At 33.5% G+C, this 15,444-nt stretch overlaps 1 protein-coding gene across 1 annotated transcript in view; it reads right to left on the bottom strand.

Annotated features, from left to right (window-relative positions):
* Nucleotides 1-8,906: 8,906 nt before the first annotated feature.
* LOC137398540 (putative N-acetylated-alpha-linked acidic dipeptidase) overlaps nt 8,907-15,444 on the bottom strand; it is a 34,709-nt gene continuing 28,171 nt past the window's right edge. The window contains exons 14-18 of the mRNA XM_068084666.1: nt 14,121-14,391; nt 12,032-12,119; nt 11,164-11,256; nt 9,759-9,876; nt 8,907-9,075 (exon numbers count right to left, since the gene is read on the bottom strand). Of these exons, the coding sequence (XP_067940767.1) occupies nt 9,004-9,075; nt 9,759-9,876; nt 11,164-11,256; nt 12,032-12,119; nt 14,121-14,391 (642 nt within the window). The 3' untranslated portion in view covers nt 8,907-9,003. The remainder of the gene's footprint in view (nt 9,076-9,758; nt 9,877-11,163; nt 11,257-12,031; nt 12,120-14,120; nt 14,392-15,444) is intronic.

Genomic DNA, 15,444 nt, shown 5'->3' on the forward strand with positions numbered 1-15,444 from the left:
ATGCTCTAATTCAGCTCAAAAAGCTAGGAGTAAGACATAAAGGCCTATTACTTTTTACAAGAACCGTATATTGTCCATTTCGTCTATTTGTTGTTTCATATTACGCTTCTCAAAGCTGGTACCACATTGTATTAAAAACTGACAAGAAAAAATGAGAAGCTGTTCAAAAAATAATATTTAATACTAATTAATATAATTAATTATAATATAAATTTTACCTGATATGAACAGCTATGAACTATGCTTAGCTATGTGTAAGATAAAAGAGCTTATCACTCTTCAAACAGAATCGTACATGTATATTGTCCATTTTGTCTTACACTTCTCCAAACTGGTATACTTTTGTATCGAAAACTAACAAAGAAAAATTAAAACGGCTTTAAAAATTATGTTTCAGGGTTATGCTTCCTGATATGAACAGTTATGACCAGTGTCTAAATGCTCTTAATGCTGAGGAGCTAAATGTGTGTTTAGATATTAGCTGTCTAAAATAGTCAAACTGTATCTCCAATCTGCTTAACCATCCATTATATTCCCACTTCTCCAAACAAAAAACAGCTTCATCTTATACCATCTTATATCATCTTCATCATACCCTAAGACACTTTTATTTCGCAAATATTTAGTTTCGTGAGTAGCACACAGAGTAAAGTTTCCCTGCAACTTAATTTCGTGGCTCTGATGAGTGCGAAAATATAGTGATGTGAAAATAAATGCAGTGGAACAAACAGATTAGATTCCTCAGGTCCAGTTCACTAGTAAGAAAAAATTTTCAATTTGGGACTAGTTTGTATTTGTAAACCGCAGGTCGAATGTGTGAGCGAGATTGATAATTCAATTTGATCGCTTGCTGCCATTTGTTTCTTGGACTATCAATGATGTCTAGGTCATCATTGACAGTCCATATGACGATACATGGACGATTTATGACGATTTTACTGTGACGATATATGACGATTATGACGATATATATCGTCATAATCATCATATATCGTCGATTTTATATGACGGTTTTAATATGGATCATTATATAAAATATGACGATCATATTGTGGATATCAATGAACAAAGCTATTTAATTTTGCCTTTTTGCTTATTCGTTATGATAGTTTAGTTTTGCTCATGAAATTTTCGCGAGAGTATGACTCCGCGAAAATGCGAAAGTTAGATGACGCGAATACATAAGTGTCCTAGGGTAGGTTCCCAAGCTAATTCTATTTCAAGTGATTCCTCAACATGGGTATATCATCATATATCATCCTCTTTTTACCAAGAACGCTACACCTTATACCAAACACTAACACCTTACCAATTTACATTATGGAACAGCATTATGCAAAAAGCTTCTTCTGTCAGCACACATCATTTATTTTACCATTTTCTTTTTTGTGTTCCAATTTGCTCGTAATGGCATTGACCGGTGATAATCTATCTATTTATTTGTGAGCTATTTACATGTTGACAACAACAAGTGTTCATCAAGGAATAAATCAACTACTACGATATTATAAACCTCTAATCTTGTAAACTTGGTTGAAACCCTCACACTGAAGACAACAATAATAATAAATAATAATAAATAATAATACTAACACACTATGAAAATAATATAATAATAGCAAATATATGTATAGTATAATGTATATGTACTATATTATATTATATATTATATATAACAAAATATATAATATATATAATACATAATAATATTATATATTATATATTATAGTAATATTATAATATATGATATTATTATATATTACATAATAATATTAATAGTAGTATAATATATATTATATAATATATATTATATATTATAATTTATAATATAATATATTGCATATATTATATATATATTATATATATAATATATGCAAATAATATAAGTGATAGTTAAAATGTGTTATATAATATCAATTTCTGCTGGTCTTGAAGCTAGTCTACAAAAGTTTTGTAGACTATGGTTTCGTTTTGTTTAACCCTTCCACTGACATTCATGTACAAATTTAGCTATCGATCTAATGCTAGCCATTTTATCGAAAATTGCCGATTTTGCTTCATGATATGTCGGCAAGGTTTTTCAAGTTCAACCTTTATCTAAAACTTTTTTGTTAGATATTTTATTTTTCAAACATGTTAAAAAATTGTGCTATATGAAAAAATTCAATGTATCTTTATTTTGTGCATTGCTACAGCTATGTGAAGCTACAATTGTTACAAAGCTAAAACGCTCCTCTACAATGTTTCTTACTCTTTCAAAACTGTCACTTTCATCATCATAGTTAGTGCTGCTATTCTAACTACCTGTAGAATCACAAAAATGTAAATCTGAACCGGCTATAATGCCATCAAAATAAGTAATTCTGTTTTCTAACTGGGACGATACTTACGAAGGCCATAATAACCATAAATAATCTGAAAGGCAGAAGTAAAAATTTTGGTTTTCAAGTTGGAAAATCTCAAACAAAAATCCAATATTTTAGGCTAATTTTATAGAGAATTCTTGGGAAAACACTGTCAATATTGTAAAAGTCTTAAAAGTTGTTTGTTATTTTGTCAACAGATAATAAATTAACTTAATTAGAATTTAGGATGAGGCAAGTGCTAGTCAATTAGCTAGGAAGAAATATAATAGGCACATAATTTTTACAACTATTCTGCTTCTGTTAGGTCAGGTCAAAGATGGTTACCTTTTCATTAACTCAATTATATTATTTTAAATTCATACTTTTTCTTCCATAATATCTTACTCAGTAAATATAAACTCACACAAAATATTAATAGATTTTATCTAAACATATCAGCATTTTTCCATCATTTTGGACTGTTTCTGATGTTGGAGATGATCTGACTGTCAAAATGCTTCAAAATTAAAAATGACAAAACTTGTTCGCAGAAGACAAATATATGTGAAATGAAATCACTAGTTGTTATCAATGTTATAGTATATACTGCCTACTGTGTTCGTGTTGCAGTGTTGCGTCTTTAGTTGTATTCTACATCTTAACAACACTTTTGCTTAATCTGTTCATTTCAGTTGTGGTCCAGTTTGGTTGATTTTAATCTTGAAACATATCGGCAGTCAGACCAACTAAAACTTAGAAAACAAACGCAAATGATAACAATGTACTAATAATTTATAATAAAATCTGCTAACATTTTATGCAAGTGCATCTTTGAAGGTCTTGGCTTTTTAGACAACTAGACTAACTTAAACATTTAAATCAATATTTTTCGACAATTATCTCAAAATTTTTACAGAAAAAAAACAAAATTTTCTAAAAAAATAAACTAAAGTTTTTAAAAATTTTAAACCACATTTTTAAATAAAACATTGTACTAATAATTCATAATAAAATTTGCTAAATTTTAAAAATTAAGTGCATCTTTGAAGGTCAGATAACCTTTCATACAACTAGAAAAACATTTTCAGACACTTAAGTTAAGATTTTCAGACAATTACACCAAAATTTTCACACAAAAAAACAAAAATTCCCAAAAAGTAAGTTGAATTTTTTTAAAAATTTGACCACCATTTTAAAATAATTAAACATATTCTAAATATTAGTTTAAATACTTGAAAAATTAAACACAATTAATTAAATTAATACAACAACAATTATTACAGAAATCATTTGCTAATTGATAGCTCAAATGCAAAGTTAGCATATTTGGATGAGGTCATTCAAATTTTTATAGCATAATTTTTAAAATTTTTCTGAATTGAAAAGATCTAGACATATTTTCAGAAGAAATAGCTCAGAAAAAATTGCTGAGCAATAAAGAGGCGAGCGCAACAGTTTCAAGATTGTGACAGGTGAGTGCAGGTGCTCATCGGTTTTTAATCATACCAGTTCTCAACCTACTAGACATTATCGGAAGGATGGACCCTAATCAAGCAATGGGAGGTGAAGCGCCTAGAAGAATATTTTATCGCACTCGAGGAAGTCGACCTGGACAGGCAGGATATTATCAGGATTTAGAAGATTGGACTGATATCGCGTGTTTCGCAGGGGTAGATAACTACACTATTAATAAAATCGCACAGCATGTTCTCCCATCGGGTGAATTTATTGCAAGTATATTTGTGTTGAGAAATGCTGAAACTCAGGCTCCTCTGCTCCTTATCTACTTGACACAGTCAGGATTTGCAATCTTTTCCAACTTGACTGGGTCCTATACTCTGCTTACTGCAAACAACATTTTTAACCCGCATGGTGAGAGTATTGTTCTTGAAGCTGGTCACCAAAGGATTGGCACAGTCGCGCACAAAGTGATTAATGATCACGCTGGAAATAACATCTACGCAAACCTACATCATCTGCAACAACTGAATAGATTAACCGTTCGTTGCAAAAGTTTAACGAAAGACTGGAGTCGGCCTAATATCATTAGTACGCTTTGGAACTTCCAGAGAATTCTAGTCCAGTTTACGGAACCTGAAATTCCCAAAATTTGTCGAGCACTAATAATAGTAGCAGCCGTTAAGTTCTATAACGTAATGTCAAAAGAGTTTGCCCCTCCAGCTGTAGTTAATTTTGGCGCAGAGAATATCCACCCTGGTCTCTACGATTTAGTCTGTCAAATACCAGCTCCGAGGATGATAGAACTTCCTTTTAAAGGTGACTCAAACCCTGTACAGGTAGACAAGGACGATAGCCAACTTAAGGCAGTCACGGAAGCGCTCATCGAGTTTGCAGCTGTAAACTTTAGAATGTTCAAACACTACTTTCTTGTAACCGACGTTACGAAAAATGAACTTATATTTACGGGTGAAAAAAGTAGCATCCAACGGTATCCGGACTTCCGTGTAAGGAACTTTTATTCTGATTCAACTTTGTTTTCTTATGAAGTGCGGGAAGAAAACCCACGGTCAGAAGTTTTCTTAGGCCACCAAGAGATCGGAGCTCTTTTCAATAAAACGGAGATAGGTCGATGTTTTCTATATGAAGAGAAACTTGTGGCCAATCAAACAAAGGATGAATATGGAAATCCAGTTTTGACATTTAGACGTGGATTCAAATACTTGTCCATGATTGCAACATTAACATTTGATTTAGAGAACGCGCAAGTTTACTTGAAGTTTGATGGATTATGGGATGTCTATTGGAAGGCCATCATAATTTCATTTGCGTTTAAGTCATATTTTTTATATATTAAGAAGGTGCAGCGATCACATATCTCTGGATTGAATGAATTGCGAAACATGTGCCTAGAAGCGGAATGATTTGTTTAGAATACAATTTTTGTTATTGGAAAATGCTTGAACTATAAACAAATATAATAAAATAATTTCAGAAAAAGGCTAGTATTACTTACAAATTTTCAATCTTCGGATGCAAATATTAAAATTTATTTCAGTACTTTAAGTTTATATGAATAAAAAATTGTTCTGGATAGGTTTCGCCACCTTGACATTTGGCACTCAGGATCCTAACGTATCCACTCTTGCTATTTGACCAACTAGCAGCTTCACGCAATAACCATTAATATTATAGCAGTCTCATGAGGATAACAAATTCTCGTGTAGAAGGAATTGTTATAAGAGCCGATTCTCTATGGCTTTTTGTTGTGAAAAACAAGCTCACTCCATGCACTACTAGACTCAATTGGTAATCTTAGAACTTTTATTTACCATATATATGGGCCACAGTCTATTTGATTTAAAACTCAAGAACCCGTCTTTGCAGCATTAAGAACAATTATCCTGAATAAACGATTTAATAGATTTTTGTCATGAAATAATTTGCGTTACAAAGGAAAGAAATACTAAGCATCGCTGGGCCTACTATACTAGTATACTAGTAGTAGGCCCAGCGATGCTTAGTATTTCTTAGTATATTATATATAATATAGAAGTTTCAGTAATACCATAATTCTGTACTTTTTCATGTCATCTTTGCTACTTAACCTGTCTGAGATCAGCCATGAGTACTGACTATACAAACAGGTTTTTTTTACTCTGTAATTGGTAGTTCCCAGGCTAAATTTGACACTGTGACACCTGATCATCCTAAGTCGAGTGCAAAAGCGCATTTTCAAACCTGCAATGTAAGTATGCTGTAAGACATCCTTGACCTATATTGTGTTTCAGGGAAACTGACTCTGGTGACTACCTGTGTAGGGAAGGACAATAGTTCAGATGATTCAGATGACTATGCCCAACATAGACCTAGTAACTATACAGTTAGTATAGTTAATAGGTCTATGATGCCCAATGTAAAGCAGAATAACTCATGTATGTTGGCAAATTTCCAGGGACCACCTTGCGTTGGACACAACGTCTTTGTTGTCTGAACGCTTAAAGGTTGTTCATACTATATTGGTGTATGCTGATACTGTCCTCTTGGCAATTATTTGACGATATGTGCATGGTAAACTGACAGCATCGTCATTGGGGAGGTTTTCAGCTGTCAAACTTGCCTGATTGTTCACCAAGCATCCATAACATCCTGTACAATGTGTACTATTTTGACAATAGTGATTGGCCATAGCGGATTGTTCGATCTATACTTTCTTTTATGACAGCTCGAGCGGGGCTAGTATTTCATCATTTTCGTGATGTACATGTATTTTCATTGTATAATGACAATGCTATGCTGTAGAAATTTCGCTGATGTAAACACAGATGGATTTGTGATAGTGTGAGCATTTTTATTACAGACGATCATTGAAGTATTGTGGGATTGAACCCGACAGACATTGGTATATATAGTATATATGTAATAGTATAGTATATATAATAGTATATAATAATATAGTGTGAACCAGTCTTTACTGCTGCAATTGTACTAGGATTACAGGTGGAGTAAGGTTTTTAAAACAAATGTCTGTACATAGCTTTGAAGCATTGCAAATAGAATCGATATTAATGAGCCGGTTTTGAGGAGCTAATGCTCCTTTTTTCTTATCTTAGCCTACATGTGCATGTGTACAAAATACATAGTAATTTGCAATGTATATTGACCTAACTAGGACCATTTTTTTGTAGTGAAGTAACACTTTATCAGTCACAAAATTAGTCTGCGACCAATTTATTTTCTTGTTTTTTAATGATGGTGGTTTGGTCAAGCAGTTTAACAATTAAGAGCTTATTACAATTGCGGTACCAAATTAATTAATTGCGGAATTAAATAAATCAGTGAAGATTATTTCCAAAAGATGCAAGTTATATAATAATACCTTAATACAACTATAATAGCAGTCTGTAACACTGTAGCACTGAGCAGACAAATCCATATTTTAAGTGACCCTCGTATATCATGGAAATGTTTAATACGCAGTCAGGCATATTGTACCTTTAAAATGAACCTACACACGATTTTGGTAGATTTTCTCAGAAGGTATCAGTAGGTTCTATCATTTGAGATTGTTCTGGATGCTTGAGGTGATTTGACTGACAGGAGGTTTCAGGATTAAAATCGACAAAGCTTGATCGCCATTAAAACGCTAAAAAAATACATCATCATCATTGTGATAGTTGGTATCAGCTATTGCGTCAAGTTACAGCGTTACGCGTCTCTATTCTGTCAGTCTTTACAACTATAGACGTCATGATCGCACTTTCCATTGATCTGAGCGTTTTAACCGCAACCAAGCTGCGTCGATTTTGATTTTGAAACATCCTTCTTAAAAACAATCGCAAACGATAAAAAATACTAATATTTTTTGATAAAAATCTGCAAAAGACATTGTGTAAGCTCCTGTTTAATAGATTTTATCAACCGCTCTAGAGTTACCATAAATGTTTCGTATTTAAACATTGCCAAAGTAACAGTAGATTTAGTTAGTGCACTTGGGCTTTCACCCACCTTCAGCGTTCTTGCTACTAATGACATTGATGAGCAAGTGCCTGCAAGTTATGCATGATTGTTGCTAGCTTTGTGCAAGGGGCTGACACCTGGAATATTTGATCAATTATTTAGTATCTCAAAACATTTCATTGATTAGTAATTGTGGTTTGTTGTCAGTAGTATAAATTTTGATTTACTCATGACATAACTTAACACCTTGTGCTTTCATTCTAAGTAGAGGACAAAACTAGACTTGGCAAGAATCATAGACACTCATCTGAAGGTAAACCAGCTAACCATTTTGTCCAAGAAAGAATGTTACAAATACATCTGTAGCTTATTCGAGTTTACCAAGAGAGACGGTTTGACACAAACAACTTTGCTGAGGGAGAAAGGTGAGATACATGTCTGAGAATAAAACCACTGTGAGAAGATGGTGTTGTAGCATCAGACTCGTAAGTGATTTTCTGCGGTTGGGTAGGCACTTCCCCTTTCCAATAATATTGAAAATTAGCCCATATTTACTGAGAGAAGTAGCCTGACTTTCTCCAAACCAGTTTCTTTGGGAGGTAGTCAAGCTTAGGCTATCAGTTTTAAAAAACAACTAAACTAATTAGGTAGTTCTAAGCTTATGCAAATTTATTTTTGCGGGTGGGTAGGCACACCCCACACCCTTGTAATGAGAATAGTTAATACGAAGTAAACTGTTGGTAAAACTAGTAGCTGTACATTGAAGCTTGTTACAATTACAATGGTTACAATTAATCCCTGCAATAGAGACACTGTGAATCACTAAGAGCAGTCGGTGTTGTAGCCTCAGGCTTGTCAGAGATTTTTTGCGGTTGGGTAGTCACTTTCTCTTTCCAATGATGTTGAGAATAAGCCTAAATTTACTCTGAGAGTTAGCCTAAGTTTTTCAAAACCCATTTTTACATGGAGCAGTCAAGCCTAGACTGCAGGTTTTTAAAAAAACTCAACAAAATAGGTAAAATTCTAAGCTTATACAGGTCTATTTTTGCGGGTAGGTGGGCACACCTCCCCCCTTCCTTCCAGGGTGAATACTTAATGCTAACAAAAGGGTTGGTGAAGATAGCAGCCTTACATTGAAGCTAATGCTAGCTAGTGTCCCAGCTAGTTACTAGTAAGAGAGACAGTTGCATGTTCGCTTGTATAATAATTAAAGAACATTCCGGTAAATCGTAATTACTGTTTATACTATAATATCTACTGTGATGGCCTTGGTAGCTGACTCCACACTGTAAACGGCTTTGGTTAGTTCATCCTGAAACAAGCAAACTAATGAATGTATTAAGCTAAACAGATATTTTTGTGAAATTTGTCAAGGGTGATAGCCAATAGAAACACATAAAGTATCTTCATAGTTTCAGGTAAGGCTGTAAAATGTTTTTGTTAACAATGGCTTTGTTGAGACTGAAGCTAATGCAGACAAAACTGGTTTGCTCTTTGAACCAGTTTTACACAATAATTCCTGCATATTAATGCAATTTAACAGTTGTTCTATAAATGATTACCCTACCCTTTTTTATATGAATATCCACTCCTAGTAGTAATACTTCCTTCAATGAGTATCTTCTCCTAGTAGTAACGCTTCACTAACAGTAAACTTTTAGAGTGATTAGCTCTTATTTACTACCTTTAAATGTCAAGTTCAACGCTAGAGTTTGCAACTTTATAATTTCACGATAAAGTTTGAATTTCCCTGTGACCGCAAAACCTCTAATTGAATGTCACCTCTATTTGAACGTCACCTCCAATTGACTGCCACCCTGAGTGAAGGGTTGAAAAATAGACAGCCATGGCGGCGTTCAATTAGAAGTTTTACGGTATCTTAATTTCTCTTTCTAAAGCTTTTATGCTTATGTTGTTGCATAACATATATCATAAAGCTTGGAATTGTCATCTTTAACATAGTCTAAAAATTGCTAGACCATTTTGTCTGCCTACCTTAACTTTATCCCAAGCAGGCTCATCGCTCGTGTCTATCTCATATAGGGAGTCATGTATACCAGGAAAAGCTGAGCTGCCATACAAATTGTTGGCAGCTGGAGCAAATACCACGTGTCTAAAATAGAAAAACACTCAATGGAGTTATATTTTCATGACCTTCTATAGTGCAATAACAATTAACCTCATTTTGTTATCTTCTGTGTTATCTGTCTAGCTGAAACAAGCGTAATTTCTTATTGATAATGTGGTGGACGCCGGGTCATAATTCGTGTAGATATTTTTATATGTTATATCTTACATGCTGTGTTGTTCTTTTTATTATATCGTTATTAATTTGTCCATATATTATATCGCGATTTATCGCTGTATTATAACCATGCCAACAGATTAGCGGTTCTGTTTATTACTAATGTTATACGGCTTTTGATCAGTTTCACTAGTCGGAACAGGCGAGTTTATTGTATATAAAGAAGCGCGCTCACTTAGTTGAGCAGAGAAAATGGCCTTACGCTCCTCGGCTCGTGGATTTTCCTTCTCTAATAAAAAATTGATCGAAACCACACACAATTTATTTCTTTAGAAAATAGTCTCGATTGTGGCAAGTAAAGGACGGCAAATTTTTTTACAATAGCAAAAAACAAAGTGAATAGTATATAATTGCGTAACAGTGTTAATGACTTAGTACACAACAGATTGTGAGATCGCACTCAGTAAAATTACTGGTTATGATCTGATATATGATTTATTGTTAACATCAGATACGCTTTAGTGTTACTTATACTTCCTGTTACTTTAGATAATGTTTATATGAACCAAACTGGCTGCAAGGCTTTGTGGTAGTGTAATTGTCTTCGCATCGGTGCACTTGCCGCATGTATAGGTTTGATTACTGTGAGGTCGATCTTTTTTGCCGAATTTTGGCTTTGAAAAGACAAATTCGACTTTTATCATGGTAATCATTTAAATTAGCTCAAATTACTAGCTTAAATTACTCAAATTCATTTTAGTAACTTAAGCTCAGTTACTAGCTTAAGTTACTCAAATTCATTGGGTAACGAAAACTAGCTTATGGCAACTACATTATAAACGGTTTTAAATCTTGAATGAATGCGTGGCATAAGAATTACAAAATGCTTTTCAAAATCAATTTTAGTTAAGCTTCAAGTTTTTGAATATTCAAATTATGCAATGGCTAAACGCAAACAGAAATAAACAAGCACCTTTATTTAAAAGTTAAAATGGTAAAAGTTGTATATGTTAAATAAACTTTCTGAGCAAAAACCTTTTTATTATTATTCATAGGCGATTATCTAGTATTTTTAAAAGACTTTGCATAAAGACTATCACAATACAACATACAGTAAACATATAATAGTGATAGCCAAAGTCAAAGGAGGATTACTTGATGTATTTCCTGTCGAGGATGCCGAGTGGGTAGAGGAAGGCTCTCTCTAGGTTCAAGAGCTGATCATTGACAGTCCTTATATCCAGCCAACTATAACAAAGTATATATTATGTATGTTGTCTACTTGACTTATGTACACACTGTACACGTTTAGTATTTCCAGCAGCTTCATGATATACACTCTTACTGTCTCTCTACTGTATGGCATACGCTTTTCCTGTTTCACTACTGTGTAATATTCACTCTTACTGTTTCTTTACTGTATGATATACACCTTTCCTGTCTTACTACTGTATGATATACACTCTTACTGTCTCACTACTGTATAGAATACACCTTTTCTGCCACACTAACTGTATGATATACAAACTATCTGTTGCACTGACTGTATGATATACACACTTCTTGTCTCACCACTGTATGGTATACACTCTTCCATCTTCACTACTTGGTGATATACATTATTTCTGCTTTACTACTGTATGATATACACTTGCTGTCTCTTTACTGTATAATATAAAGCTTTCTTGTCTTACTTCTGTATGATATACACTCTTACTGTCTCACCACTGTATGGCATACACTCGTTCTTTTGTAGCGCTGTGTGACATGCATCTTTTCAGTCAATAACCTATAATTTAGTTTATCATCAGGCTTCCTTTTTCAATCAGCTGCAAAGTTTTAAGGAAATCCTTAGTTAACTGTTTTTTTCTTATTTGTGGTAGTTCCGCAGTGAGTAAAGAAGATTATGGCTCAAAATTTACTCATATGAAGTTGTCTCACCCTTACACAAGCAGAAAACAAAACAATAAAAAGTGAAAAATCAACTAAAAAGTGCAGAAGCTATCACCTGATAACTACTAACCTTGGATCGCGATCAAAAATAGATGCAACCTTTTCATCAAACTTGATGGCTTCAGCAGCAAACTTATCAATAGAATGTGACAGATAATCTGGAAAAGAGAAAGCAACTAGTGAGCAGCTTTCAGAGCATTCCTATATTTTGGTGAAGTTTAATTGTGAAATATGAACTTCATATATTCTATTGTAATAAGCTATAAGTTTGAAAGAGATACTAAGTATTTAATAATCCCGACCTATTTATTTAGTAGGTCAACAATGATTGCATAAGAATATCTTATTTTAAAGAAGAACTTGCACGAAAAATTTTTGGAGACTAGCTCAAGGTATCAATATTTTTTTTATCATTAGCGATTGTTTTTGATGTTTGAGTTAATCCGATTGCCATGATATTTCAAGATTAAAATTGACAAAACTTGATCCTAGTTGAAACGCCCAGAAGAAAAATACATGCAAAATGACATCACTAGTTGCTATCGTTACCATAGTTGATATCAGCTATTATGTTTAAGCTGCAGCGTTACACATCTCTCTATTCTGTCAGTCTCTTTGCAACTATAGATGTCATAATCACACTTTTTCTTGATCTGATCGTTTTAACTCCAATCAAGTTTCGTCGAATCTTAAAACATTCTGGCAGTCAGATCACTTTAGACATCAACAACAATTGCAAATAATAGAAAGATACTCTCTGATAAAGTTACTAAAATTTTGTGGAATTTTTTCTTTAATGCACCATAGCTTAGCATTGTAAAAACAATAACACTTGTTACTCCATAAAGAGGGAGAAGCTGTAATTACTTGTATTGAAAACCACAACCCTTCCAATCAGCTCATAAGAAATCCACCATTTTAGTTACTAAATAAAAGTTCAATGTAATGTGATCTTTACATAACTTGAGCAAAAGGTTCACCAAAAAGACATTCCTCCTACAGATATCTATTATACTAAAACTTGCGTACTACTGACCAAGTATTCCAGCGCACCACGCTTCCATCAATCACATCACAACATCTTTGAACGTTTTGCCTTATTCCAAACTTGCTTATTTTCTCATTTGTGTTACAGGTTTTAAAGTTCTGTGTTTACTATGCCTAGAATATTCGTAGTTATCCTTCCACATATGACAAACATTGTTTTCTGTTCCATGACACCAACATACTACATCCACCATCATATGTTTCAGTTGAGGAACTTCCAGTTACTGCAATCTACAATTCACTACTCCGACTCTTTCAAAATATTATTAGATTACCAACTTTTAAAACGCATTTGTTCAATTCACTTAACAATTCCTGGTTTTGGTTGTCTCACTTCTGTTTTGTAATGAAAAACATCATTTTTATAATGATTACCAATGAAAAGTTATGCATACGTACATTTATTTATAGTAACAAGAAGATATAACCAGGTATATTTCAGAAGCATAACCAGGTACAACCAGTTATACATACAAACGCACACAAATACATTGTATATACATTGTATATATACACGCACATGCATGCATATGCGTGTATACGTAAACACACTGGTGCATGCGTATATTCAATTATTCACATAGTCATACACAGGCACACGCGCATGCACAAATGCACACACACGCACACACGCACGCACATACATACATACATACATACATGTATACACACACGCATATGTATGTATGTACATACGTACATACACACAAAGATGCACATATGTATGTATGTACATACACACATCCATACGTACACACACGGACATACATACACAGATACATGCACAGATACATACACAGATACATACACAGATACATACATACACACGTACGTACATACATACATAAATACGTACGTATGTACATACGTACATACATACCTAACTTACATAATATGTATGTACATATGTACATATGTAGATACATATGTACGTACATACATATGTACATAGATACATATGTACGTACATACGTATGTAAGTATGTAAGTACGTATGTATGTACGTATGTATGTACATACGTACATACGTACATGTATACATACTTACATATGTACGTATGTATGTACATACATATGTATCTACGTACATATGTACATACATACTTACTTACCAAGAGACTCAGCTAGTGATTGATTTTTGAGGAGAAGCTTTGGTCTGACTGCTGAGTTGAGTTCCTCATAAACATGTCTCAGACGAACAGCGTAGTCAGTAACAACAAAAGGCACTATTACTGAATCTGAAAGGTTCCTCGTGATCTCGGTAAAAAAGGTCGCTATCGATTTGTGGTAGAGGAAGTCTGGATCAAGAAAATCTTCCACAGCTTGGAAAGTCTCGTAAGACGTATGATAGAGAGGATACCAGGTTGCCAGTTTCGTCTTTGACTGTAAAAGCAGCAAACTGCAACCTGCAGAACTGCAGGTAAGGTTGAGCTTTACTTGCGTGACTACAGGTATAGTTCAACATTGACTGTTGAGCTATGTATGCAACAGTAAAGGTAAAATTAAACAGCTTGAGAAAATTAAACAACGCAGGTAACATTAAACAGCGCAGGTAACATTAAACAGCACAGGTAACATTAAACAACGCAGGTAACATTAAACAGCGCAGGTAACATTAAACAGCACAGGTAACATTAAACAACACAGGTAACATTAAATAGCGCAGGTAACATTAAACAGCGCAGGAAACATTTAAATTTGAATATAGTTATACTCAGCTACCTGATAAGCTGCATTTAAAAGATCGCTCAGATCAAATTTTAAAAGACTTTATCGGAAAGTAAAAACATTTTTATAGTACTTGAGATTTGTTTGTTGTTCAAGTTGATCTGACTGCCAGGATGTTTCAAGATTAAAATCAACAACACTTGATTGTGGTTAATACGCTAAAAAAAAGACTTCTCCAAAAATGATGTCAATGGTCCTATTTTCTGTTTGTCCCTCTCATTGCATTGAAGTAGTAAGGCTATGCGCCTTTATTGACTAATATTTTATTTGATTATTAGAATGAAATTTTCAAAATAGCCTCAGATACATTCTTATTGATGTTTTAATTTGTAAATGACCTAAATATAGGATGGTTAGGATTGGTCCCAATGTTTTCCTCTAAATGCTGTGAAAACATAGTTGTCCCTTATAAGCAATATGCACAACTATTGACATCATTTTTGCAGAATTTAGGCGATTAAACCGTGATCATGTTTTGTCGATTTTAATCTTGAAACATCTTGGCAATTAGATCATTTAAAGCAACAAACAAAAGTTCAAATAATAGAGAAATGTTTCTACTCCATGATAACATCTTTTAAAATCTGATGCAAGTGCTTTAAACTAAATTTAGAGTTAAATTAAATTTAACTCTAAAGGTTAATTTTGACTGCTTTTATCTGCTTTTATCTGTCTGCTGTTACCTGCCTTCTGTACCCGTTTCTTACC

This window comes from Watersipora subatra, chromosome 6, assembly GCF_963576615.1.
Source record: "Watersipora subatra chromosome 6, tzWatSuba1.1, whole genome shotgun sequence".
Classification (NCBI taxonomy): Eukaryota; Metazoa; Bryozoa; class Gymnolaemata; order Cheilostomatida; family Watersiporidae; genus Watersipora; species Watersipora subatra.